Source organism: Psittacula echo, assembly GCF_963264785.1.
Source record: "Psittacula echo genome assembly, chromosome: 3".
NCBI classification, from domain to species: Eukaryota; Metazoa; Chordata; class Aves; order Psittaciformes; family Psittacidae; genus Psittacula; species Psittacula echo.
Window position 1 is genome coordinate 45,526,274 of NC_137736.1, and position 25,278 is coordinate 45,551,551.

At 40.9% G+C, this 25,278-nt stretch overlaps 1 protein-coding gene across 4 annotated transcripts in view; it reads right to left on the reverse strand.

The window, feature by feature from the left end:
* The window catches only part of CNKSR2 (connector enhancer of kinase suppressor of Ras 2), a gene marked incomplete at both ends in the record, with an annotated part of 218,763 nt that extends 196,014 nt beyond the window's left edge, over positions 1 to 22,749 (reverse strand). For all 4 annotated transcript variants that reach the window (XM_080614176.1, XM_080614175.1, XM_080614174.1 and 1 more), the window contains one exon: positions 22,686 to 22,749. In XM_080614176.1, the coding sequence (XP_080470302.1) occupies positions 22,686 to 22,749 (64 nt within the window). The remainder of the gene's footprint in view (positions 1 to 22,685) is intronic.
* Between the last annotated feature and the right edge of the window lie 2,529 nt (positions 22,750 to 25,278).

Consider the following 25,278-nt stretch of genomic DNA (forward strand, 5'->3'; position numbering starts at 1 on the left):
AAACTTTCTGAACCTGAGTGAGACTTAAAGAGTGGGGCTTTTGAAAGACAGAGGACATCTTTATTTCTAAGTACTTGCTCTAAAGTATCAAATCCATCATTTCCACCACCATTTCCAATGCTAACCTGTCTGTTGAACACATATTGAGAGCTGTATTCTAATCTTTCACTGCATCACATGCATCCTACTGCTTATGTATTAGTTCAGCTTTCAATTAAGTAACAGTAATATCTTAAAACTCTCCAATTCTTTTAGAATCACTTCACTAACTTAAACTATTTCAGAAATAGCAGGGCTTTTAATAATAAAACATGCATGAAGTTAAGCACTGACACATAGTAAATGGCAATGATAATGCCTATAAAGATAAGATGTAATTCCCCTTCTCATGGCAGGTTCTGCTCTGCTGAAGTCCATTCAGAGCTGGTTCTTTGAACAATGGTTCATTTCACAACTACAATAGGGAGAAAAGTGGAAAAAAAAAATAATCTGAAGCTTTAATATTAATACTTAGTATTTAAATTTTCAACTTGTATTTTCGAAAATAAAAACAACAGTATAACAATATAGGACATGCAGATTTCTGAGACAGTACTTTTTAGGAAGCGAATGAACACCAAATTTTAGGGTGAAAATTATGAGCAAGAGATTCTGCAGACTTCTGACTGGAGTGGTTTTGCAATACACCAGCCATCAGCTCAGTCAGCGTGTCCTGCAGCCAGATGATAGGAGTCTTCCTTGAAGACCACTGGCTTCTGCCCAGCTGTCCTAGGCTCCTTCAGCTGAAACTGCAGAGTTCCTACCTGCAACCCGCTGCACAAAACAGAAGTACTACAGTTTCTGCACAGCAGCAAGAATTTAGTTGGCAACATCTCAGCACCAGTGATGCAATCTTTAATAAATGAAAAACCTGTAACATATCCTGCCATGATATTGTGACCATAAGATTATTTGGCCAACTTGTGGTTACAATCAGATATGAAAATCTCAACCATGGGCAAGATTTTGGCAAGAAGCCTAACCACTATCTTCAGCAGATGGGCAGGAAAATCTTTTTACAATTCCCACTTGGAGAACCCATCTTACCACCAAGCTGCGTAAAGACCAGGTAAGCTTTACCCCTATCAATGTCACTCTCATTTTTTCCTTCATCATCACCACCAGCTGAAAAAATTTTCCTCTGTACATCTGTTACTCTACCAGCTCAACCCAGTCCCTCTCCTCTTTATCTCCCCCTTATTCCCTTTGCACCTAAAAAAGAATGGGAAGGCCATCTTATACTAGCATCTATTTTTCATCCTACTCTCTCTCCCTGCACAGTTCCAAGGTCAGCATCTCCTGCAGCACGCAGCTTTCTTAAGTGGCATAAGCTGTACAGCAGTCTAACAAGAGGCTCAATGATTTAGCTGCTGCATGAGAACTGCTGCTAACATCAGTGAAGCCACCCAGAAAGAGCATTAACATTTTCACCTTAGTGCTCGCACATGGAAAATCTGTGACTAGCAATAGAGGGATTCGAGTAATCTTCCAAATATCAGGCTGGCAATATTTATGGTGTGCCAGAAACAGAAAGAAAACTATGTTTCTTCTACATAAAAAATCAAACTCTCAGCAGCCTGTAGGGATCCTCCCTCCTTGTCAGTAGAACTACATATCCACCATTTGCAGAGAGAATTTTATAATAACCTATGCACATTACAAGCCAGCCTTTGGCAGACAGAGCACTGCTTTGACTTCCAAGCATTCAACAGGAGAGCCAATTAATGAAATGCTTTTAACCCACATTGCTCAGGTAGGGGGCAATTTGCTAACATGTGTCTCACAAAGTCTGAGCACCACATTAGTATAGGGCCCATCTTCTCTGACACAACTTGACACTTCAGTCATATGTTAAGCTCTGAAGCATCTGCTCCATAATAAACCGTTAGATGCTTGCCAAGAGCCGAAGCACTGCCTTTTGGGTGAGTATTGCTAAGTTGCAAGCCATAATTTAATACTCATCTGACATTGATGGTGACCCAACATTTAATGGAGCTTAATGCTCTTCTGATGCCACTGATTAAATTACTGCTCAGTAGTCTAGTTTCATAATCTACAATTTGCAAGGAAGTAAGACAGATATACAGGCACTGTCTCCTCTCATATCAATGAATCAGTTTACTGGCAGAGAAAGGTTTCCTAATTGAAGTTATAGGTAAGTACACTACAGTGTATCATTCGTCAGTACAGAATTTTGTTCAGATGCTTTAAGCCAATTATATTATTATGAAAAAGTGAAGCATGAATTATTCCCAAGCACAAGGGGAAAATATGGGTAAAAGCCTTGACCCAGCATGTGCAATGACTTCATAATGTCCTGAGCACTGTCCAGGAAACTCAGTCCTCTGGCCAACAGGAGTTTCTATTCATTTTCCCCCCACTAGGTTGTTTAACAGTTTGGTCACTGCTTAGGCACAGCTGTGCAAACAATCTTTCAATGTTTGGCCTGATGCTATTGAACTCCATTCCAAAATGTCTCTCCCCTCCTTTCTCCATGGAGGATGAGGAAGGCTAATTTGGACATAGAGGATTAGAAACTTTCAGAGCCCAAATTAAATTATAAGGTCCTAAAATTTTTGAGTTTTTAAAGAATTTTGCTAAGTAAATTAGCAAGTTTAAATTTATATCAAAGACAATTGGTACCAACAGTTCTTGCTAAATTACCTCAAGAAGGCCTATTCTCATTTTGAGGAAAAAAATGCCCTGTGAATGCCCAAACGTTTTAAAATAATTAAAAGCAAATAAACAAAAGCAATGAGAAAACAATGTTTTAAAAATCCTGTGGATGAGAACAACTAGTAAAAGTTTCTGAGAGTACGTACATTAAAAAACATGAACTGTTTTTTTGGGTTTTCAGAAGGTAAACCTTTCATTCCAGGTAAAACAGAGGAACAGCTGCCAGTACACAAGTACTTTTGCAGGAGTATTTATTATTACATTATTTTCACAGCTATTGACAGCCCAAAAACATGCCACCCTCAGTAAAGTAACTATGGAATAACTACATGCAGATAGAATGCTAGATGGTAACACAATATAACACTGCAGAAATAAAAAAGTCAAAATCATAAAATCCCCAGAATAAGGTTTCTGAGGAGTATGTACCTCAGCTACATTATAAGTTGTCAAATATGGGCCTAATTGCTGAGATTGTCCATGATTTTAACTTCAAGCATGTGAATACTCCTACTGAAACTAGAGCAGATCACTAGAGCTTTATGTAAGTGCAAGCTTGTGCAAAGTTATGGAGGTACTCATGTCCTCTCAGCTGTTAGCAGGGAGAGACTAAATAATTTGTTATTATGGAAAGTATAAACATCAGACCTAATTATGCCCTTTACAGTCCTTCTCTGAAATTAATGTCATTACCTTAGAATATTGTGAAAATTTCAAAACATCAGCTGGCGATAATTAAAAAAAAGCATACTTTAAACACTCTACCAACCAGTGCTAATATATAGAATACATTCCAAAATGGATTCTAATACAGATTTACACAACCATAAGGCCTAGTGACTTCTTTAATTTTTGGATTTTATCCAGAAATGCTTGAATACTGGTAAAATAATCCCAATTCCTATGTTTACTGAATTTGGTCTTCAAGATTGTTCCATGTTAAATATTAGGAAAAAAGAAATAATCAAAAAGCAAGACAAAATCAGCAAGTGTTTTTAACATGCAGGACTTGATAATTAAATTTCAAGGAGTTAATCTCCACGTAGAACCTCAAAACCTAACACACTGTCCACATGAAGAGGCTCTCCAGCTCAAATCCTGCACTGAAATATCAAAAGGCAAGGTCTCAGATGTCTCCTTGGGAGATGCCTGTAATATCTTCTGGTTTCTGAGACCTTAAGACATTTTGCCAAGGATAAACATACTTTTAGGATTCTACAAACAGTGAAGTATATACAATCCTTCTTCCCTTTTCTAAAGAAATATTTTCTGTATTGTCAAGCCCACAAAAATATATTTAGTTTTAGTAATAACTGACCTTTTTTGTTTGCATCTTACTCTTCAATTTCACCTTTCCCACTTCTCACCACCAAGCCTGCACTTTAGCCAAGCCTGCAGAGAGGTGGGGTTTTTTTGCTCTATGAAAGAAGCTAAGCTCCAAGGAGATTTTCTTCTGCAAACCCCACTCTCACTACTCTAAATGCCAAGAGAAAAATTTACCCCATTGGCATGGGTATAGGTATTGTTATTCTTGGTCAGGTTTTCAGTTAGTTCTGAAAGAAAACTTTACCATTCAGCATTTATGGGAAACAAAAGTTCTGTTTTCCTGCATTTCAGCTCTTCCCAAGACCTTTGGCTGCAGCAGTCATCACTTGTGATCCACTGACTTTCTCCATGGGTGGCTGGGGGAAGCTGAAAGAAGTGCGTCTGAGCCTGGAATCAATGCATCAATGAAAGAGGAAGCAACAGCCACAAAAGTCACCTTTCTTCAACCCCAAATGCTCACGTACAAATCCATGGGCTCTCCTGCCCATGCCTTGCAGCACGAATATTTTGGGTCCCTCACTGCATCCACTTTAGCCAGGAAAAACTTTGGTATGATCACCCCCTAACTCTACATAAAACCCATCTGACCTCTACTTACAGCTTCCCCAGGTGGGCAGCCAGCCAGCCAGCCAGCCACTCCCAGAAAGGCCAGGGAGAACCTGCAAGAAGCCACAGTGGGATCCCCATGCGATGAGATGCCATGTGCTGCCTTGTCACACACTGCACTGCCAGTCATCGCCACCGGTGCAAAGCTGCATGTGTGCTCTCAATTAGCAAACCTGGCAGAGATCCTCACAGCATGAATCCATCGTGAAGACTTCTCCCACCACAGCCTGGGACAGGTCTTGTCCATTTAGAACAGCAAAGGAAAGGACAGGGATGGATTAGCAAACTTTCACTATTTCCCATGGCATTCCCTTCAGAGTTCCCTGGAATATACTATTAAAAATGAGTGCTTAAATCTGTCATGCATTCTGTATTTTTAGAATAAAAACAGTTACATGAAAATTATTTTTCTTAAATGCCAATTTTGTGCAGTTTAAGAAAAAGGTCCTACTATTACGGACCCCTGAAGAAATTAGCTGTTATGTTTTATTGCTACTTGGAACCTTTTCAATATAAGGCTGAAAACATAATAAGAGACTGCACTTCAGTATTTTGAGAATTTCTGAGGCTTAGAAATTTTCCTTTAATCTATAATTGAAAGAGCTCCTTTTTGGGAAAAAAAAAAAAAAAAAAGAAGAAGTTAGTCAGAAGTCTATCCCAAATAACTTTTTAAATAGCTACCCCGTGCTAGGGAAGAAAAAAGCAATTCAATGAATATGTCACTGCTACAGAACCAATGTTGTATCACGCTTAAAATATTTCACTAAATAGCAGACCTTTAGAAGATGAGAAATCATTAATTTCAATCGTGAGTGAAAGTATCCACCTTTGCACCAAACACAAAAAATGTCAAAACATTTAGAGGCAGTAAAAGAGGATCTTCCAGGCTTCTGCATGACATTCAGAATTATTACTATTTTGAGATTTCAAGAGTTTAAAAACATTATTTCAGGGAAAAGAAAATGTAATTTGCTCAGGCCAGTAATCTCATTGCTTGAAATTGCTGCATCCCAAGTAAAACTGTTGAAGTACATTTTTTCACTTAATTACAATTTTTTTCTTTTAAAGCCCTGCATTAGTGACTACTGCTAAGAAGAAAAGACATGGTGATTAAACGTTTCATGTCCTTTAATAGCTAATCTGAAGTGCTAATGAGCGTTCAAAACATGACAAAAATGTCAATTGTTACAGAGCTCTCCACACTGTGGAGCGATGAATAAAGTTGACTTTTTTGTTTTGCTTGAGTCAGAATCAGAACATTGCAGACCTGGAAGCTTAAGTGGCAGTTAGAGAGAGTTACTCTGTATGGGAGTGTCATACAGGACACTGCAGGTGCCTCAGCTCACGCCTATCTACCAAGACGGCTTTCTGACTTCCCTGTGCTGCACACCATCCATACTTCTGTACAAAGGCAACCAGCAATCTCATAAACCTATCTCTAATTAAAAACACAATATTAAACCCCTTTGCTTTCTGCAGATTGACCAAACCGAAAGAGGTTTGTTTGTTAACCAGGAGAGTTTCCCGTGCCCTTCCTTTGGACACAGGCCTGTCTCACGTGCCAGGTAATTTTACACCCAGCAACAGCCTGGCGCCCACAGCCGTAGCTGCCAAAGAGAGAAGCAGAGAAAGCCTTCTTTTAGTCCCTCTACCAAAAACACAAAACCTGCTCTTCCCTGTGACCAGCCTTAGCACATGGTAAATGCCATAAGCATTTGTCATAATATTTTACCATTATGACATAAAATGGGAGAAATAGTGCATAGTTTATTCAAGACACATCAGATTAGTTACTTCAGTTTTCTGTAATTTCTATGTTATGCTTCCTTTCCTACCAGTCTTGGTATTTTAATATCATCAATCCTTTTATGCAGACTCAAGAACAGTAAAGGCTTAGTCTCAAACTGATGATGTCATTTCAAATTTTCCTTGAGAAAGTCCGTAAATATCCATGAAAACATTCCTTTAAAAGCCATCACAAATACTGGTGCAAATAAAAGTTAGAGCTTACAAGAATGTCAGCATTTACTTTTGTCGTGATTTTAGCCAGTCGGCAAGTCAGCCACGCAGTTTTTAATAATTAGTACTCTTCAGGACCTCAACTGATATTTTGAGGATGTTTTAACACAGAACATACTATACAGACTCACCAGATGAACTACTGGTCCTTTAAAAATCCTTAAAAGTCTTATTATGACCTGACTCATAACTGGTATCCTACTGAGCAATATGTACTGAAGCTCCTCCTGCCCTTGCAACAAATGGGTTGCAGATCCAGCCCATAGCCACAGAAACACCAGGTATCGGTATTTTGTCAAAGCTCTGATATTTCTCATACGGCTTCAAGGAACTTCGGAAATAGGTTTAGGTGCTGTATTTGTTTATTTTTCATGAGCACAAATGTGTTTAGTAGCATCTTGCTTATCATTGTAGCAGTGATAAGCACTGCGCAAGATCAAAGTAGACCTACAGTTTATAGCAGGCAGAGATTTTACGCCAAAGGGAACCCTTTGGTTTTCCTGCTCAAAATCATTTAATCAGATAACCTATATAAAACAAAAAACCAGCAGTACTCTTCTTTCTCCTTCTAGTCATACATTGCCTCTCTTTTTTCATGTATGACACTCGGTTATATAGAGCCTACATTTACAAAGCCTAAGACAAGAGGCACCCATCCAGTTGGTTTCCGTCACCAAGCCTTTCCCAAAATACCGCATTCTGAACTACAAACACTCTCTTTCATCCTACATTAAGTCAGAAAAATGGCAGACCAGGTGGCAAATTGTGACAGCTTCTACTACCCAGCCAGAGGTGTGCTGAATTATCACTGGGCTACCAGCTCCCTCCCTTCAAATAACCTACGCAGTAATTCAATTCACCTTTTCTGTCATGCCATTAAGGCTGTGATGTCCCTGGGGAACAATTCTCTGCTTAGGGGTGAAGAAAGGTGCCTACTCAAGCCCTCCTCCAGCCCTTCCTTTTTGGAGGTAGGGGTGGTTGGTCTTCATTTTTAAGACTCTTGTATTTGCAAAAGATGCCAACTTATTCAGCCAACAGGCTCAGCAACAATATACCTAATAGAAACTTTGTTTGTGAAATTTTAAGCCACAAATAATTACTTTTTCCCTTTTCAATGTTTTACAGAATCTGCACAAACATGGCCACTGAAGAATTTGTCAAGGGACTGCTTGACATGTGGGACAAAAGTTAGTGAGGCTGTTAATCCTCAGTCCACCCCACAGCTTCTGGCATGAGAAAAAGGTAGGAGGAAAAGCAGGGTATGCATGATTTGTTTAGAAGGTGGCTCCATCTCAACAACCAATCCAGCTTCCCAGCTGGGTGAAGTTCCTCAGACCTCCAGGTCTCAAATCAGGAGTGACAGGCGGCATGGCAGTCTTCAAGTCCCACCTGTGCACACTCGGATCCGTATGGAAGAAATCAAAGCAGTGCAATGAGGAGACCACTGGAAAAATATACACGGCTTCAAATAATCTGAAGGGCATCAACCAACACTGAGTGCCTTAGAAAAAACAGAGAATCATGCCTCTTCATTAAAAAAAGGCATTTTTCCTGCCTGACATCTTTTAAAAAGGTTGCTAGCAGAGAGAAACCATGTTGTAATGATTTCTGTATTTAAAACACATTCCCAAGCTTCGTGTATCAAACAGTATGTCACTCAGCTTAGTCTTGCCATAAAGCTGAGGCATTTGCACACATAGAACAAACTGTATCTTATGATGCTAAGCAAGACTGAAAATGTTTTTGGTGTTAATGATTAACAAATCTTTGTATTTTCCAGTATCTAAAAAGCCTTTATGTCTTATATAATAAGTAAAAGACATCAGAGACTTAACAAAACCAACATCAACAAGAAATAAATCTGTCAAGTGCAAACAATTTCTGCGTACCAAATAGGATACCTGGAGGGTAATATAATGTAGTTGTTTTAATTACCTGGGCATATAAAGCTGTTACAAGACAAATTTCTTTCACTAAAAAAAGCAGGCAGTTAGAAGTGCTTCAGCACACTTAAAATAAAGATGACATAAGGCATTTAACCTCCTCCCTTTCCTGTATTGAGGAGCCAGAGGCCTTGGGATAGAGTGGGTGACAAACAGCCCATTCCCCTGCTGGTCAAATACTGGTACCTCCCTAGAAAGTCCAACAGTGCTCCAGCAGCATGTAGGAAAAAATCAATGGCATAAAGAACCATTTTCTGTAGTTTTGCTCATACTCCTGAGACAAGAGTTTCATACAAAATGAAATGTAAGATTTTTAAGGCCTTCCAGTACTGAGTACAAAAGTTTTGTGCTAGTCAAAAATGGCGCTGTGGTGGTTTAACTGAAACCAGGACAGATACCCACCGCAATATGCTGTTACTTTGCATAATGGCTACATAATTTCAGTACCAGATAGAACCTCAAGTTTTGGCTACTTGGTAAGCATCCCTGTATTACTAAATACAGGGAATTTTCTTCATTACTTGTTCAATTTTGTTTTTCTTTTATTAATCTTATGGAAATATTTGCTCATTAGCAAAGGCAATTTCTTATTCCCAAGGTTACATCTCATACCACATGGCTCCTGAATCAAGCACTTATTATATACATGGAATTTCAAAAATGAAAACCAAATTTAATGTAAAACAGAAGTGACAGACTCACAGAATGATTTGGGTTGGAAGGGACCTTATAAAGATCATCTAGTTCCAACCCCCCTGCCATGGGCAGGGACACCCCACACTAAACCAGGTTGTTCAAAGCCCCATCCAAACCTGGTCGTGAACACTGCCAGGGATGGGACATACACAACTTCTCTGGGCAGCCTATTCCAGTGCCTCAACAGTTCTCACAGTAGAGAACTTCTTCCTAAAATCTAATCCAAACCTACCTTCTTTCAGCTTAAAGCCATTCCTCCTTGTCTTGTCACTACAAGCCCTTGTAAAAAGTATGCATAATAGATTTTTTCTCTCATCTCAAATTACTCTGCTTTCCACATTACACATTTATTTCAACACAGTGTTCCCACTTCCCTCCTGCTTTGGGCTAGAGGTGCACCCTTAAGAAGGGCTTCGCCTTTTCTCCTCCTCCCATACAGGCCAAGGGACAAATCAGAAACATTGATAAAAAACCTATTGCACAGATTATTAGCAAAGGAGTTACTGTGCCCAGACCCACTTATGCACATAAAGACAGAAATTCGATGTTTGAATTTAAGACCACAGTCATCAAAAGCTGCTCTTAATCTTTCAGGGCATGACTGCAGACAGTTTTGTCTGATCAAATTAGGATGGAGACAGACCCATCCTTGTCTTCAAATCCTGCTCTTGCTAATGCCACTCTGGGCACACCAGCCACACATATACACACATGCGTGCACACACTAGTCAGAATATTCAAGGTATTTAGGAGCACAGGGAACAACATTATGCTCCAAACCCTTGTTCCCAGGAGTATTTAAAGATTCTGGACAAAGTGAAGAACAAAATACAAACAGTCATGAAAACAAAGCTGAGAATCCAAGATTCCCCTTTGCAGCTAAATGGGGATTTGTTGGACAGTAGTTTTTTATTTTTAACATGCTTTGGGGAACATAGATTGTAAGATTATTGTATGAATGTTGGACTGTTTCCCTTCAGTTCAAAACATGTCATTGTTCTGGGATGGGAAACTGTGGTTTCTCAAAAGACAAACATCCCTTCTTGCTTGTTTCATTAAACTGGCAAAAGAAAATTTAATTCAAATTAAGAAAACTCATATTCAAACAGATCCACTGGAGAAAAACAATTGGTATTTATGTGCTGTTGCCACTTTGCACTCATTACAGGGGCTAATGTTTTGCAAGACACATCTTTTAAACCTTACTAAGCTTATTATTTACTATTTCCTGACAAGCATCATTCCATTTCAAGAACTGGCACACATCCCATTGTGAGACTCTATTCTTTAATAACATATCTTAATTAAATATACACGTTTAATGATAAAAACAAAAGCTAAAATTCAAAACAAAATAAAAAATATTCACCTGACTAAACAAAGCAATTGGATTAGAGCTCACAGAGCAAACCTAAATAAAGTCACATATGCCACAGCAAAAAGTCATTAAGCAAAGGCGAAAAAAAATGGTAAGCAAAATAACCGAGCAGACAACTCTTTATAGCTGGCCTTATCTGACCTCTCTGAACTCCTAGCTAGTTTACTCCCCATCTGTCATAAGATAATAACTTTTAAAGGGAGCACATTTAAGAACCTATCAAAAGTTCATTCAAGTCAATTTTCTTAGGATGCTTGATTACATGCAAGACGAGTGCGTCCTAGAGAAGCTCTACATGGATTTCTTTTTCTCAACACTGATGGCTGATTTTTACCATTAAATCATTTATAATTTATCATTTTGTGTTGTTTCATAGTGACAGAAAAATCTTAAAATAATGAGCAGTAAACAAAAACAAATGGCCTCTTGAGATTTAAATATTTAATCATGCCACTAAAAAGCTATCTCTATGTTTGCCCATTTTTAAATTACTGTAATCTGGAAGACATTTTCTTTCTACAGAGTACAGTCATAACATTTGACATTACTGAGATGCTTTGAACTCAAAAACTTTGAGCTCCAGCTTTGTGAACTGCCGTAACACTTTCAAAGATTCAATTTAAAAAAAAAATTGGATAAATTTGTAATTTTAGAATCAATTCTATCATCAACTGAAACTAAATCTTGACACCCATCAATCTTTTGCTTCAGAAGTCTCAATTTAATTCTTTCTTGAAGTGAGTTTTAATGTAATAAGATTTATCAAAACAGTATTCTGCAGGAAACTCCTTACAGTATTTGAGAGCACTAAACGAGAGGGTACAAGCATAGGATTTACAGTTTTAATTCTTAGGATAAATACAAGTCAATTACCTTGTAAGAGGTAGACCACATTACTGAACACACACAAAGTGAGGAAGTCTAATGAAGTGACAAGACAATGTTACAGTTCCTAGGTATTACTTAATTCTGCCTGTTAGTTGAATTAATTTCATACATATGCAATGGGAGAGTTATGAACATGTTCATTTTTTCTTTGGATCGCAACCAGCACCATTCTCACCAGAGCCTGCAGTATATTATCAAGTGAAAACCAAACGTTTTCTAGAGTAAGAGTCTTTAACCTTTTTATTTTTTATGTAATGGACTGGGCAGCAAAGTTTTTATTCAACTTTTCCTTCTTTTCAACTAGAAAATGAATTTTCAGTTAGGTTTGGGGGGGTTGTTCTAATTTTATTTGAAGGAATGCATTACATATCAAAGTTGTATTTTCAGTTTTCTATTACACAGAGCACACATTCTCTAAACAGGAATTTGGGCAGACCTGCAGACGTGGAAAGCATTCAGGACGCTGGCATCTAGCAGACTCAAGCCCCTGTCCCATAATCACCAGCATTCAGATGCCCAGGTAGCCACTTCCAGCACACTGCTGCACCCTGCTTCAGAAAGCAACAGTCTCAGGGACACACATAAAACCCTCTGAGCTGATAACAGTTCCATAGGCAGTCTTTAATTGTCCAGTCTGTTCAGGTTTACTCATTCATACCTCATTAGCATTAGTTACCTCCAGTTCATAACTGAATAATTCAGTGTGGCTTAGAGTGAGCTGAGGAACAACAGAGTGGAAGACAGAAACAAGATGATGTCCAAGTAAGTAACTGAAAAAAGTTTCACTGACCAAGACAGAACAAGAAAAGTGAGCTCCTTGTAAAATGAATTTGTAAACTTCTACTAAGTGAAAAGAAATTACCTTTAACCTTCTGCAACTAATTTCAATTTTTATTCATCTAGCAAATAGTTCATGGAGCATATTTTCATAGAAAAGTGATCTTTTTTGTCTTGTGTTTTGTTTTCCCAAGACCTTGGGTTAGTAAAATGGGAAGACCAGGTTCAAATACTGACATATCCATCAGGGAGATGGAGAGCAGTCCTGCATTAGCTTTGCCACAACTCTCCAGCAGTCTTATTCAAGCCTAAATAGTTAAGAACGCCCAATCCTTCATTTAAAAGGGGAAGGTGAAAAAAAACCAAAAACAAAAACAAGGAAACATGCTAATCTTAGGAATACAGAAGTTTCATGATTGCATGTGCACCATTTCACTATTTTGCATGCTCCATAGTTGCAAAGGGTCATTTCATCCCAACTCATGCAGGAATTCAAATGCTATGCCAGTAATGTAATTTGCTAAAGCAGGCATTTAAAACAATTATTTGAAGGCTATGAAATACTAAGTTTATTTGCTCTCAGGGAGCCCTGTCATATACCTAACTTTCTTATTTTTCTAATGACAAACTGTCCTCCTCCCTTCAAAGGCTCAGATTGACACTTATATGGAAATCTCTGAAGTGCAATGATTACGCTTCCAGGCTCTCTCTCAAATCCACACGCAGCGTGTGACAAATTATTCACATTACACTGTACTCTTGGACTCAGTTACCAGGGCTCCAGAAACAGGCTTTTGACCACAGACTGCATTAAATAGTTAAGATCTATATGGTGTAAAACATACAATGAAATAACAGCTAAAGTAATGAAAACTACATTTGATTTTGAAGTCCAGTGCCCAACAGCAAAATTACTGATCGCAGGTATTCTCAAGAGGACTTGTGGGACACAACACTCAAGACTGTGCTAAAAAACATAAACAGAAATTTAAGAAACAATAAATCTCCACACTCTAGGTTAAACTAACATACAGTTAGTTTCATTTGAAAATATTTGAAGACCCCAATATGTGAAAAGGGCAATAAATACCTCTTTGAAAAGCAGCAATGACTACTTCATCACCAAGCACTTACCAAAAGTTTCTGACACAAGCAAAAGCAGACTACAAACATTAAAAGACAGTAACAGATTATTTCTTTTTCTTTTTAACTTTTTGTTTTGTTTTGTTTCATATCAGCTCTGATGAAACAAACCCCACCAAAAAGAGACATGCTTCATCTTTTAAGAGAAACACAGTTCTATCCATGAGAATAAAGCAACAATAAACAAGCTAGCCAGAAGTCAACCAATGCTGAACACTCAAGAAAGTGCTTTTTGGATACTTCACCCCATACTTCAGCCACACTTCAATCAGACTAATCAAGAAGAAAACTGTTATTTGTTTGGTGTTTACAAGGTGTACACAAAGCAGTACAAGTGTAGATTCACAACAGCTGACTGTATACAACATGAGTCATTTTTCCAGAGAGCAACTTCTATTTTGCATTCAACAGGTCCCTCCACCACTATTTCCTGACAATATGAAAAGAAAAGAAGGACCACGATGGCACAGCACCTTGCAAATCAAAATACCAGCTGTGTGAAAGCAACCAATAAAACTACAAAGCAATTAAAGTAAGAAAGGCAGGCACATGTCAGTAATAGATACCAGCGAGGGGAATTCAGTTACAAAGATGTTAATTATTAACATGGAATTTAATCGGGGTGCTATAGTCAAGTCTCCCACTATTATGAAGAATGCCAGCTAGCCTTCCGGAACCACACCTGGTCAAGATTTCAGGTTGACATTTCACTAAAAACACTAAGTGAGTTCTCTTGTCATTCCCATGAAAGGTTTCAATGTCAACTCAGAGGGAAGAATGTCATCTAGTGAATTACTCAGACAACATTGGCATGTCCCACCTGCATTTATTTACCTGTCTTATTATGCAGCGGAAGGTTTTCTTCACCTTCTTGTGGACGTGAAGATTATCAGGACAGAAATGAAACAGAGAAGGGAGGGAGGCCATGGAAGAAGAACCTATTTTAAAATAGGTCATTTATAGCTGTAGCTATTGGCAGCTGGTGGATCTGGCCAAACTAAAACTAAATTCTACACTTTAACAAAACCAGCAATAATATAAACTTCTGTAAGGCCAACAGTCATCTTCTGTAGGAGGCAACAGCCCTTTAGAGGTGACCCAGCCAGCTGCTCTGCAGTATCCACGGGGATGTTCATCCTTCCAATTATAATACAGACAAGGAGTAGGTTCCAGCATTACCCCGACTCACACACAACCTTAGCACAGGGAGATTTCATTGCACTGGTGTTGCTAGACCAAGCAGCACAGCCATGGACCCATCAGTGATATCTGAAGTTAGGTGAAAATGGCTTACATGCTTGCGCCACTCAGCTGCACATTCACTGACCATCCACAGCTGACAGCAGTAAAATCCTAGCAGAGAAGTCTCCACAGCATTCACAAAGTAAAATTCAACATTATCAAATAATGACCCTGTTTCACTTATGGTTGAATGGTTGATGCTAATGTGAGTCTTAAACCATTTATTTTAGATAGCTACTTGAACCTTTAATTTAAAGGCTCAATTAATTTTCGTCATCTTTTTGCCCTCTTCTTCACACAACAGAAAACGTATAATACAAAACTATAGCACTTTGTACCCACTAAATTAAAATAATACACTTCCGCTGAATATCGTTTAATTACAGCTTACTCTTGTACACTCATATATTAATTAACAGTTTACTTGGAAATTCCCACCATATGGTACTGTAGCAGATGTTAATCATGTAAGGCCAAACACTTTGAAATTACTGTTCTAGGCACTTCATCTGAGGTACCAAGTGCCTTAAATTTATACTTAAAGGATAAACTGGAAAGGCCAAGCATCCCGCAAGATCCCATCCACAGCTATTTTCTCAAATAGAGTATTATTTGTCAGATAAGGAGAACAAAAAGGGCTAGATTTTCAAGCCTCCCTTGTTTTAAAATTACTTGATATAGATAGTGCTGATTTCCCTCTACATAAGAAAAATGCCTGCACTGGAAACCTCCATGAAAAATTCATTTCATCTACCAGATTCCTGCTAACGCTGAAATATGGTGAGGGCAAAATGTGTATGAGTGGATACTCATGTAGTGTTCCAAATCTTGGGTACACCAGACCAATAGACCTGTGTTTTCCAGCCCTTAACCCTTCAATTGCAGGAAAGGAGCATTATGAGGAACAGCAGATGCTTGCTCTTGGACTATCAGCTATTTTAAATTCAAGAGCAAATGCTCCACAAAAAGAAATTAAACTCCCTGACTGTGCTGCAAGTACGTTTACATGGCAGTTGCCTTCCTTTGCATTTTGACCTATTGTCCTGAAATATGGGCCTAATATTGGGCTCCTAAAATTCTTCTTCTGAAAAAATGCAACTCATCTCCATCTCCCGACTTTGTCTTTTTAGAAAAGGCAGAAGCATTTGAAAAGCTGGAAGAGAAGCATGAAGAAAATGTGACATTTACGAATTTCACAACACAGCCCTTCCAGAATTGGATTTTTTTTAGTAAGATATTTTGGAACCCTTATTCTACAGCATTTGTCTTGATAACTATTCACCTTCTAAAGTGAAGGTTTAAAGTTTTCATTAAGCAAATTATTAAGCAGTAAGCATGATGGTAGGACATTTTTGTTTTATTTGGATCTAGAAATCTACAGCTAAATTATCCTGCTGAAGTGCTTGCTACAGGTGATTGCGGATATGATTATTCTATGATTTAATGAGGAAATGGTAACTTATTGAAAAAAACCCAAACAAACAAAAAACAACCAATAAACAAACCAGCATATGCATACAATGGAAGCCTGAGGAATGAGCTTTCTCTTTCTCCTGATTGCATACCTTTGAATGCAAGCCTATACCTGAGAATTTTCTCAGGAAACAGCTTTTCTCTATTCTCCTGGAAATCAGTAACAAGTATTACTATTTGACTTTGAGAAATCAAGTGCAATCAAATACTACAGTAACTTCACTGAGATTAAATGGTTATCTGTACTTCTGAGGATCAGACAGAAAGGCCAGACCATTTGGCAGTTTCAGTTTTTGAAGATAAAACTGCCTGGTTTACTACTGTCAGAGCTAAAAGACCATTACTTGAAAAGATTCTAAAAATGCATCTGTATGTATATTTCAAAACTCTCATCTGAAAAGTGATCTGGTTTCTGTTGCTGCCTTGCAAAATTCTTGACAGCCATTAACCAGAAAAGGCATTTGTAAATTGCTTGCTTTAATACTGCAGTGTGCAAATAAATCTGAATAAGATCAGAGTATGGAGCTTTGCTGAAATGTTGCAAAAAACCACTTGAGAAAACATATTGTGAGGCCATATTTAAACTAACAGATGTTTCAGAAACAGAACAATATGTTCAAACAAAATAAAGGTGTAAACGGGCAGTGTTAAAATTGCTTCACAACTAGCACATTAATTTTGGTAGCGAGTGAGATCACCTCATCTAGGAAAGCTCCCTCATGAAAAGATCATTAATTTAGAAATTAATTCTCATGTTATGTTTAAAATTTGGCTGTGTGAATTATTTGCAGTGTGGCTGCTTATGTAACATTGCCTTTGCTATGGCAACACCCGGACTGTTAGGCTTTGGCACATCCCAGTTGCAATTGCAGTTTCATTTTCTGCTGACAAACCATGGAAGAAGAGGTCTTCTAATTACAAACCAAGATGCCCCAAAATACATCACCGTGACTGATGTGGTGGCCATTGATACTGCTAAAATGCCTAATGTCAGAAGGGCAAGCAAAAAGCAAGAGATCCACAGGAAAAATAAACACGCCTAAGACAGAGATCTTCCAGCGCTGCTTTCACTACAGTTTTAAAGCCAGAGTCCTTGAAAGTTTGGAATAGCACAGTTTGTCTCTTGACTATCAGTCTTTGTACAAGCTCCCCTCTCCAAAAAGACCTCCAACTTTTTGTCTTCCCAAAATTTTTATTATTTCCTTACAAACTGAGTAACTATCAATAAATTAAAAAGTTTGTAAGTTCATCGAAATTAAGCTCCAGCTATGGCACTATTTCCTACTTTTCTATGGCTTTTCCACAGTTTTCTTTGCTAGACATTACAGTAAAAGTCATACCTCCATTTAACAGCATTGCTTCAAAGCTGATGGAGTACTATATGCACCCTCTGATACTGCAGAATTTTAGTTTGCTTTTCTTGGGAGAAAAAAGAATTCTAATGCTGACAAACCGTAATACACCTGATCTATTCCACATATGGCACTTAGCAATGACTGTTCAAGCTGATGACTATTCTGCAGCTCATTAGTCATCTACACAAGCTTCACAAAGAACGAAAGTTTCAAAATCCAGGCATTTTTCATAATCTTAAATATCCAGCTTTTGTCTTCATGAGACAGCTCAGCCTTTTCCATATTATTTCTAACAGTCACATTTGTTAAGGGGGCCTGCCAAAAGCAATATGAAGAGAAGTAGCGTTAAGAAAGCACCTTTAACTCAATAAGCCATTGAAAATAAAACCTAAAAATATGGACAAAACTGAAAGCCCCAATCAGGCCCGTACTTATGTGCAAGCACACTTCTTCCCTACCATCAAGTACATGCTCACAGGCCTGTGTAGCATTATAGTTCAGCCTACACTGCAGAAAAAGCTCTCTCCTAAACTCCATCCATAACACAGTCTTCTTCAGAGAAAGCCAAGGCAAAAAATTATGTAGGTCTGATAGTGACCCTGAACACAGGCACCATCCTTACTGTTTTTAAGACCTAGATCCATTTGCCATATCCCGGCACTGTAAGAGGGTTTGTGCCATCACTGACGAGCTTCTCTGTTGGTACCTAATGGCTCAGGAACTGCAGTGGGACCTGGGTGCTGCCACACAAGTCCTAGGGCTCTGCACATGCAGGAACAGGAGTGAAAAGATCCCCATGGCAACTTCTTCTTTTCTTTTTAAATCATCATTAAGTATTAGTCTTTTGTTTCAGAGCATTCCCACAAACTCCTGCATTTCCTTGCTGAATAACAAGTAACTCCCATTACACCAAGCTGTCAGAAGCCCATGATGACTCCGTGCAAACACACGTGCTACTGAAAATGGCCATGAGCTCCTGTACATGAAGAGCAGAGAGAAACTCAGTTCTTAAATCCACGTAATATTCACTCATCCAAATAGGGAACTTTTGCACTCTGATTTCTCTCTGCCAGCTCATTCATGTTTTCCTTCTCTTTCCCCAGTCCTCCTAAATATTTACATCCTTCTAAATGCTAGTAGAGTAGACTTTATAGAGGTTAAAAACTCCTCAGCATTAGAAGCCCTCAGAGCAACTCCATGACTCAGATGTCAGCTTCTTGAGTATGACTACCATTACAACAGTTTAAGATGTACGAGCTTACTATAAGCTCTATAAACTGTCATTCGACAAACAAAAAAAAAATATTTAGGCTTTGTTAGATAAAGTAATATTGATTTTTCCAGGTGGACTGCCTTTTTGAACAGCTTCTGCCATTTAGAGATTGGTACTGAATTAAAACTAGAATACTGTTAAAAGCAGCAAGTCCTTATCAAACTACAACCATTATAAATAACCTCGGACAAAAGAAGTTCAATCACAAGACTCAGTTAAAAACATCCTGATGTTTGGAAAGTAATTGCGTGTCTTTGAGTTTTCTCAGCACCTTAGAAATCTAAAACACATCTGACAAGTTATCCTCCTGAGTCAGTGGAAGCCATGACGTCCAACAGTGCTCACCTATGCAGCGTGTCAACATCTTGCAACGCAGCAGTGGAATCCACGCATGTCCTCCAAAGGGGAGGCAGAGGAGGTGATTGACATAGTTTCAGCTCACTGATCCATGCACGGCCTTTAAAATTAGTACTAAATAGATGAAAAGCAAAGTAATACACAGTTTGAATCAATTTAAATATTCATTTTCTCCTCCACATACAATATGCCATCCTGTGGGAGAGATGAGCTAATCCATCTGCTCTTTTTCCAGCTCCATGACAATTAATCTTCTGTCAGTGGATTCATTTTGAACCATCCAAAAATTCATGCGCTGACACAGGCTCTGCTCATTTTGTCCTTTAAGTTTGCAAAGTTTTAACTGGTACTTCGGTCCGCAGCTTCTTATAAGACTCATTTTCACAGGTCAAAATTTAGATAGTCGCTTGATTGCATAACCAATTCCAGGTCCAACTCTGTATCTCAGCAGCCTGAGAGTCCATAGGCTATTAAAGGATCCATAGAACAACCATGTATATCAAGGAATTAAAAAATGAAAACATACTGGAGACACTGTATTTATTCCATGAATACCCACGGTGTTGAGCCCGCTCCCTCATCAGCTACCCAGCCCAGAGCTTGGCATTTTCATCTAACACTTTCAAGCAGGACAGCTTTCCCTATCTCAATTTTTCACATCTTTTAATATTAGGCCCGATGCTTTATCACTGCCCTGAATATAATGCCACTGAGGTAATGGCTGTTTTGCTTAAATAAAGAATTCCAGACGGGGCCTTTTATTGCAAACGTTTAGGTCATACCAGCAAGACCATCACAAAAACACTGAGAGCAATAAAATCCAAAGTGTTTCATTTCCCCTTACTTTCAGATAACTGTAAACAATGTTAAACAGTAGGATTTTTCTTTTTCAGAAAAGATTTCACTTTGAACACTGAAATCCATTTTGAAGAATGCTCTTTACAGAGCTGCTGTAAGCAGGTATATTACATAGCAGGGCACTTGCTTCAAGGAAGAGGTTAAAACAAGAGTTCCACATTGATAATTCTGTAAAATAACCCAGCAAGTCAGCAAAATATTCTTGCATCTTGAAGTTTAATGTAGTTTATGCAAATCAGACTTGATGGCTGCAAATGCAAAGACCACTAATGCACTAACCCCAAAGTTCTCATGACAAAGACACATATATGCTTTACTAATCGAACTGTCTTGGGTACCTCTTAAACCACAAGTAAACCATTTTTGAGACTTTTGGAAATGTAATTTCTTGGAGACAACGTGTTTAAAGCAGCAGCAGAACATTTTTTCACGTAGATTTCTATTACAATATTTGCAACACTATGAATTATAAGTGAGGAAAATGAAGTTGTTGCAGCAAAGACCACATGCCCTTATCCAATCCCGTCTTCCCTCCAAGCTGGGCAATGTGCAATCCATCAGACAGGACTGCACTTTCTCACAGTGGCTGGTCATACTCATCTCCAGGCTCAATTTTGGCAACTACAGTACCTATCAAGGTGGTTTTCCTCACACAGTGCTAGTAAAAGGCAGGTGCTCTCTCTCTCTCTCCACCTCACTCTAAATGAAGCTTCATCTGCAATTCAGGATACAAAATGAAGAAATGAAAGCTTGAGGCAACATATACATGTTTGCTCGGTAAAAATTAAAGTACTCCAGAGAATCAGTTGAGCATTCGCACCAAAATAAACAGCTTAAACACTAAAAAGCAAGCTTTGCAATCCAAAATCTAGGCATGACTGCAACAACTGCTTTTCTTGTAAAGTTCTCTTAATTATTTTTAAAATCAGATTTACAGCTCTGTGTGTTGGTCATGGGTTTCTAACCACAAACTTTTATCCAGCCTCACAACTGTTAATGTTATCATTTAGCCTGTTGTTTTTAAATAACTGATTTTATATTGATGCAATACAAAAGCAGAGTATGCACTGTACTTCACTTGTCACTTACGAAAAGTATTTGATACGTTACATTTTTCAAGTGTTTTAGAAATGCACTATCTGCAATTTTTTTCTGCATTCCCAAAATAAGGGGGAGGTATGTCAGACATTGATTTGAAAAAACTCCTAAGCACTCTTCTTTATTCTTTTTCTTTTCAGAAATAAAAATGTTGGAAGCCAAACAGCTGTAATAAAACATTCTGAAGTTGGAAGAGATTTCCTTTTAATACTGATCATCTGTGGCTCCTTCAAGTTTTTAATTAATATTTACTAATTTCTTAGGATATGAAGTACCACATTATTCTATTATTATTAAGAATGCTTCAGAAACAGCAAAACTATGTATGTTGCTTAATATAATTACAACTCGACAGCTACAAATGCCAGGATTGAATAACTGAAAACATATGCTATATGCCTGAAATTTTAAGGATGATGAAACTGTCACATTAGTAGCATGCAGCATGTTATAAAGAACTCCCACAATGTAGCAGTTGTTCAGAAGTTGTACCCATCCGGTCATTCTATCTTTATAAAAAGATACATAATACTAGATGGTGATTTATTCAAAACACAGCTGCAGCCTGACTTAAAGGTAATTAAAAAAAGAAATCTATAACCACACCACAGAAAGACCTTTTGAAATTGCAGTGTTAAAGCCATGTCGGTGCACACAGAATAACAGGAAAGCATTTCCAGAAAGTCCAAATTTTATTCTTATTAGACTTTATTTGGAGAGGACAGGTGAGGGAGCGGAGGGGCAGAGAGCAGCCTAAACACGCTTCAGCCAAGCGGACTCGTCCAGGCTAACATAAATCACGGCTCTTTAAATACCGCCCCTGGGGATGGGGACGGGAACGGCGATCCCCTTCCCCACGCGTGGATGCCCCGGACCCGAACGAAGGAGCGGGCTAGCCGCCTTCCGACCCCCCAGGCGGTTTCACGGCAGCGGGGGGCGGGGGGAGCGGGAAGGGGGGAGGATGAAGGGGGGGTATCCCCGGCGCTCCAGGGGCGCGCACTGAATCGGCAACCCCGCCACCTCCGGAGCCCCCCCCCCCCACACCCCTCCTCCGGTTGCAGCCATGCCCCCCACACGGGCGAGTGCCCCACGTTAGATTGAACTTTATTTCGCGAGTCATTTCGCAGCGCATCTGTCGGGAGCAGCCGGGAGCGCTCCTCTGGCGCTGCTGGCGGGTAGGGGGGAGCCCCATCGCCGCAACGGGGCCGCCGCCCGCGAGGGAGCATCCTGGGATCCCTCGGGAACAGCCTGACTCCAGTCCGTCCATCATCCCCCACGGTTTTATGAGCCCCAGGGGGTCAGCGGCCGCCACCCTCCCACTGCACCAGGGGACGGAGGAGGAGCGCGGCCCCGCGCCCCGGGGCAGCCCCCTGCCCCCTCGCCCTCCTCCTCCCTTCCCACCCTGCAAACGAACCTCGGGGGGAGCCGGCGGAGCCGGGAGGCGGGACCCCGGCGCGGGGAAAGCCGCGGAGCTCTCCGCACCTGCGGGGATGGGGTGTGGGGGGTGCAGTGATGGGACCCCCGGCGCCGCTCCTCACCTTTCATCCAGTCGACCACTTGGCTCGGCGACCACTTACTGACGGGCTCCATGATGAGGGCCATGGGGGGTTGGGGGCGCAGGGAGCGGGCGGTCACCGCTCTCCCAGCGAGGGGCGAGGCCGTGCGTAGCGCCGGGACCGCGCTGCCCGGAGCCCCGGCGGCGGCGGCAGGAGGAGGAGAGAGCCGCTAAATCCTCGCTTGCCTTCGCTGCGCTCCGCTCCGCTCGCTCGCCGCCTCTGTCCCTATCTGGGGATTTCAGTTCATGTTGCCGGCTCGGCGGGGAGGGGGAGGAGGAGGAGGAAGGGGGAAGAGGCGGTGGCACGCTCTGACGCCTCCCGCCCCCGTGGACCTGCGGGCAGCGGCGGCGGCTCCCGGCCACTCCGAGAGGTCGGATCCGGGGAGGCGGCGAGCCGAGGGGCTGGCTCGGCTCGGCTCGGCTGTGCTGTGCCCGGCGACTCCCGCAGCTCTCCGCGGCCGCGGCTGCCGCGCCGGTGTCTTTTTCTCCTGGCGGAAATGACGAGGCGGCTCCTGCCACCCGAAAATACCTCCAAGTGAAATGGGAAGCGACACCCGACGGCCTCCCGGGGCGGGGGAGCGGGGGGGAAGGGAGGGATGACTCGCAAGGTGCAGAAGGGGGGGGGGGGGCGGGACGGGACCAGGGCAGTGGCAGCGCTGAGCACCTGCTCCCGCCGATGCAGGGACATCGGGGATGCCTGCGGGCAGCGCTAGCAGCGGCACCAAGCCGGGTTTGGGGTTTGTTGGGTGCTTTAGGGTGTTTTTTTTCTCTTCAAAAAAGCATCGGTGCGTGGGCGGGAAAAGTTATTTATTTATTTATTTATTTATTTATTTATTTATTTATTTTAATTCTTTTGAGTAAAGCTCCTCTGGAAAACGGCTGTGATGTGATGTGATGTGATGTGACGGACAGCGCCGCTGAACGTCTCTATGGGGCCGTGCCGGCGGGTAGCACAGATGGGGTACCGGCCTTTGGCCGGGAACTGAGGAGAGGGGGTGATCTGCACCTTGTTGTTTGGCCTGCCTCCCCCCGGGAACGCAGTAATGGGGCAGCTGGAGTGAGACCGCCCAGCGGAATCGGGGTGGGCACTGGGCAGCCTTCGCACAGAGAGGGCACCGCAGCGGGCTAGCTCCTTTGCCCTGGGTATCCGCCGAGTTGCACCACTACGGTGTGGTGGCTGCGGATGTGTAAATCCACCGTCTCTGCAGCGGACCGTCATTGCTGGAGCTGTTCATCCCGTTGTGTGCCTCTCCAGGCTGCATCATGCTGCAGGCTACGCCGAGGGAGCAATTCTCACAGATCCTGAGCCAGAATATCTGCTTGCAGGAGTCCCTCCCAAACGCAGGGCGATCCCTCCTAGTATGGCTGTGGGTGCTTTTCAAGCACCCACCCTAGCAGCCTCTGCTCTGAGGAGGCAGCGGCCCCCTCCCCGAGCTCCGGGCGGAGGATAAATACTGCTGAAGGGTGTTTTCCTTTTAGGGAGTTGGCCAGTACACAGCTTTGTCTGTATTTGCATTCACCCTATTTCTTCTGCCAAGGCTGAGGCGACGGCCATCAAGATCTTCCCTCTGACGCTGTCGGCTGCTGAATGCCAGCTGCTGACGCTGACATTTAATATCTGTACGTGAGAAAAAAGAGGATTCCCTCAGCTCCGAAGTGGCAACAGTGAAGGAATCCCTTTGCATGGCATGGGCAGCGACAGAAGCTCTCCCTTTTCAATACATGGGGCTGAAGTACCAGCAGTTGACGAGGGCCAGCAAGGCACAGGGCTGGTAACATTTCTCCTTGGAGACCCAGGAGGAGCCTCCCTAGCAGCATTAGTTAGACTTCACTTTTAAAGGTTGTATTTATCCTTGAGAAGAAACTTCTTTTTCCTGAAAACTGGGGCTTACACACTAACTTTCCTGTGTCACATTCCTGCCAGCACACTGACTACGACGCAGTCTGCTTCTACAGAGGTTGCATTACCTGAAGAGACTGAAACAATAAAACTCACTTGCAAATTAAGGCTGACTTTTTTCTCTATGAAAGGTTTGAAAGGTATGCAGAACCCTTATATACTGGGTTATTGTTGTTGAAAGAACGTGTCACAATTTTAATTAGAAACCAGTAGTTTGAAAGGTTTAGAAGTACATACCCAAGATCAAACTGAAACCTGGCATATAATTTATAACACCATTGTGTAATTCTCACTGTGCTGAAGGGTTCTTCATGGGTGAGGAGAGGGGAAGTAAGCTTTCAGTGTGCATGTCTGAAGTCCTATAGTTCCTATTTATGGCATACACCGTCATTCCTATAGCTTGCCAGGGTGATCTGTAGCTAAAGTGAGTTTGTCAGTAAAGCATCTGTGATCCAGTAGTGTTCCAGTAGTCAATAACTATTACTTTTAAATCCCCTTTATAGTGGTTCTAGCAAATTATGGAATGGCAAAAGGGAGTTTATACTCTTGCTTCAGTAAACAGATGATGTTTTGAGATGGGATCTAATTACCTTTACTGTTCTTCTCACAGAGAGTAACCATCTCATAAACACCAGGGTAAATCCCACCTTTTTACTTAGTTCTTGTTTCAGTCTCA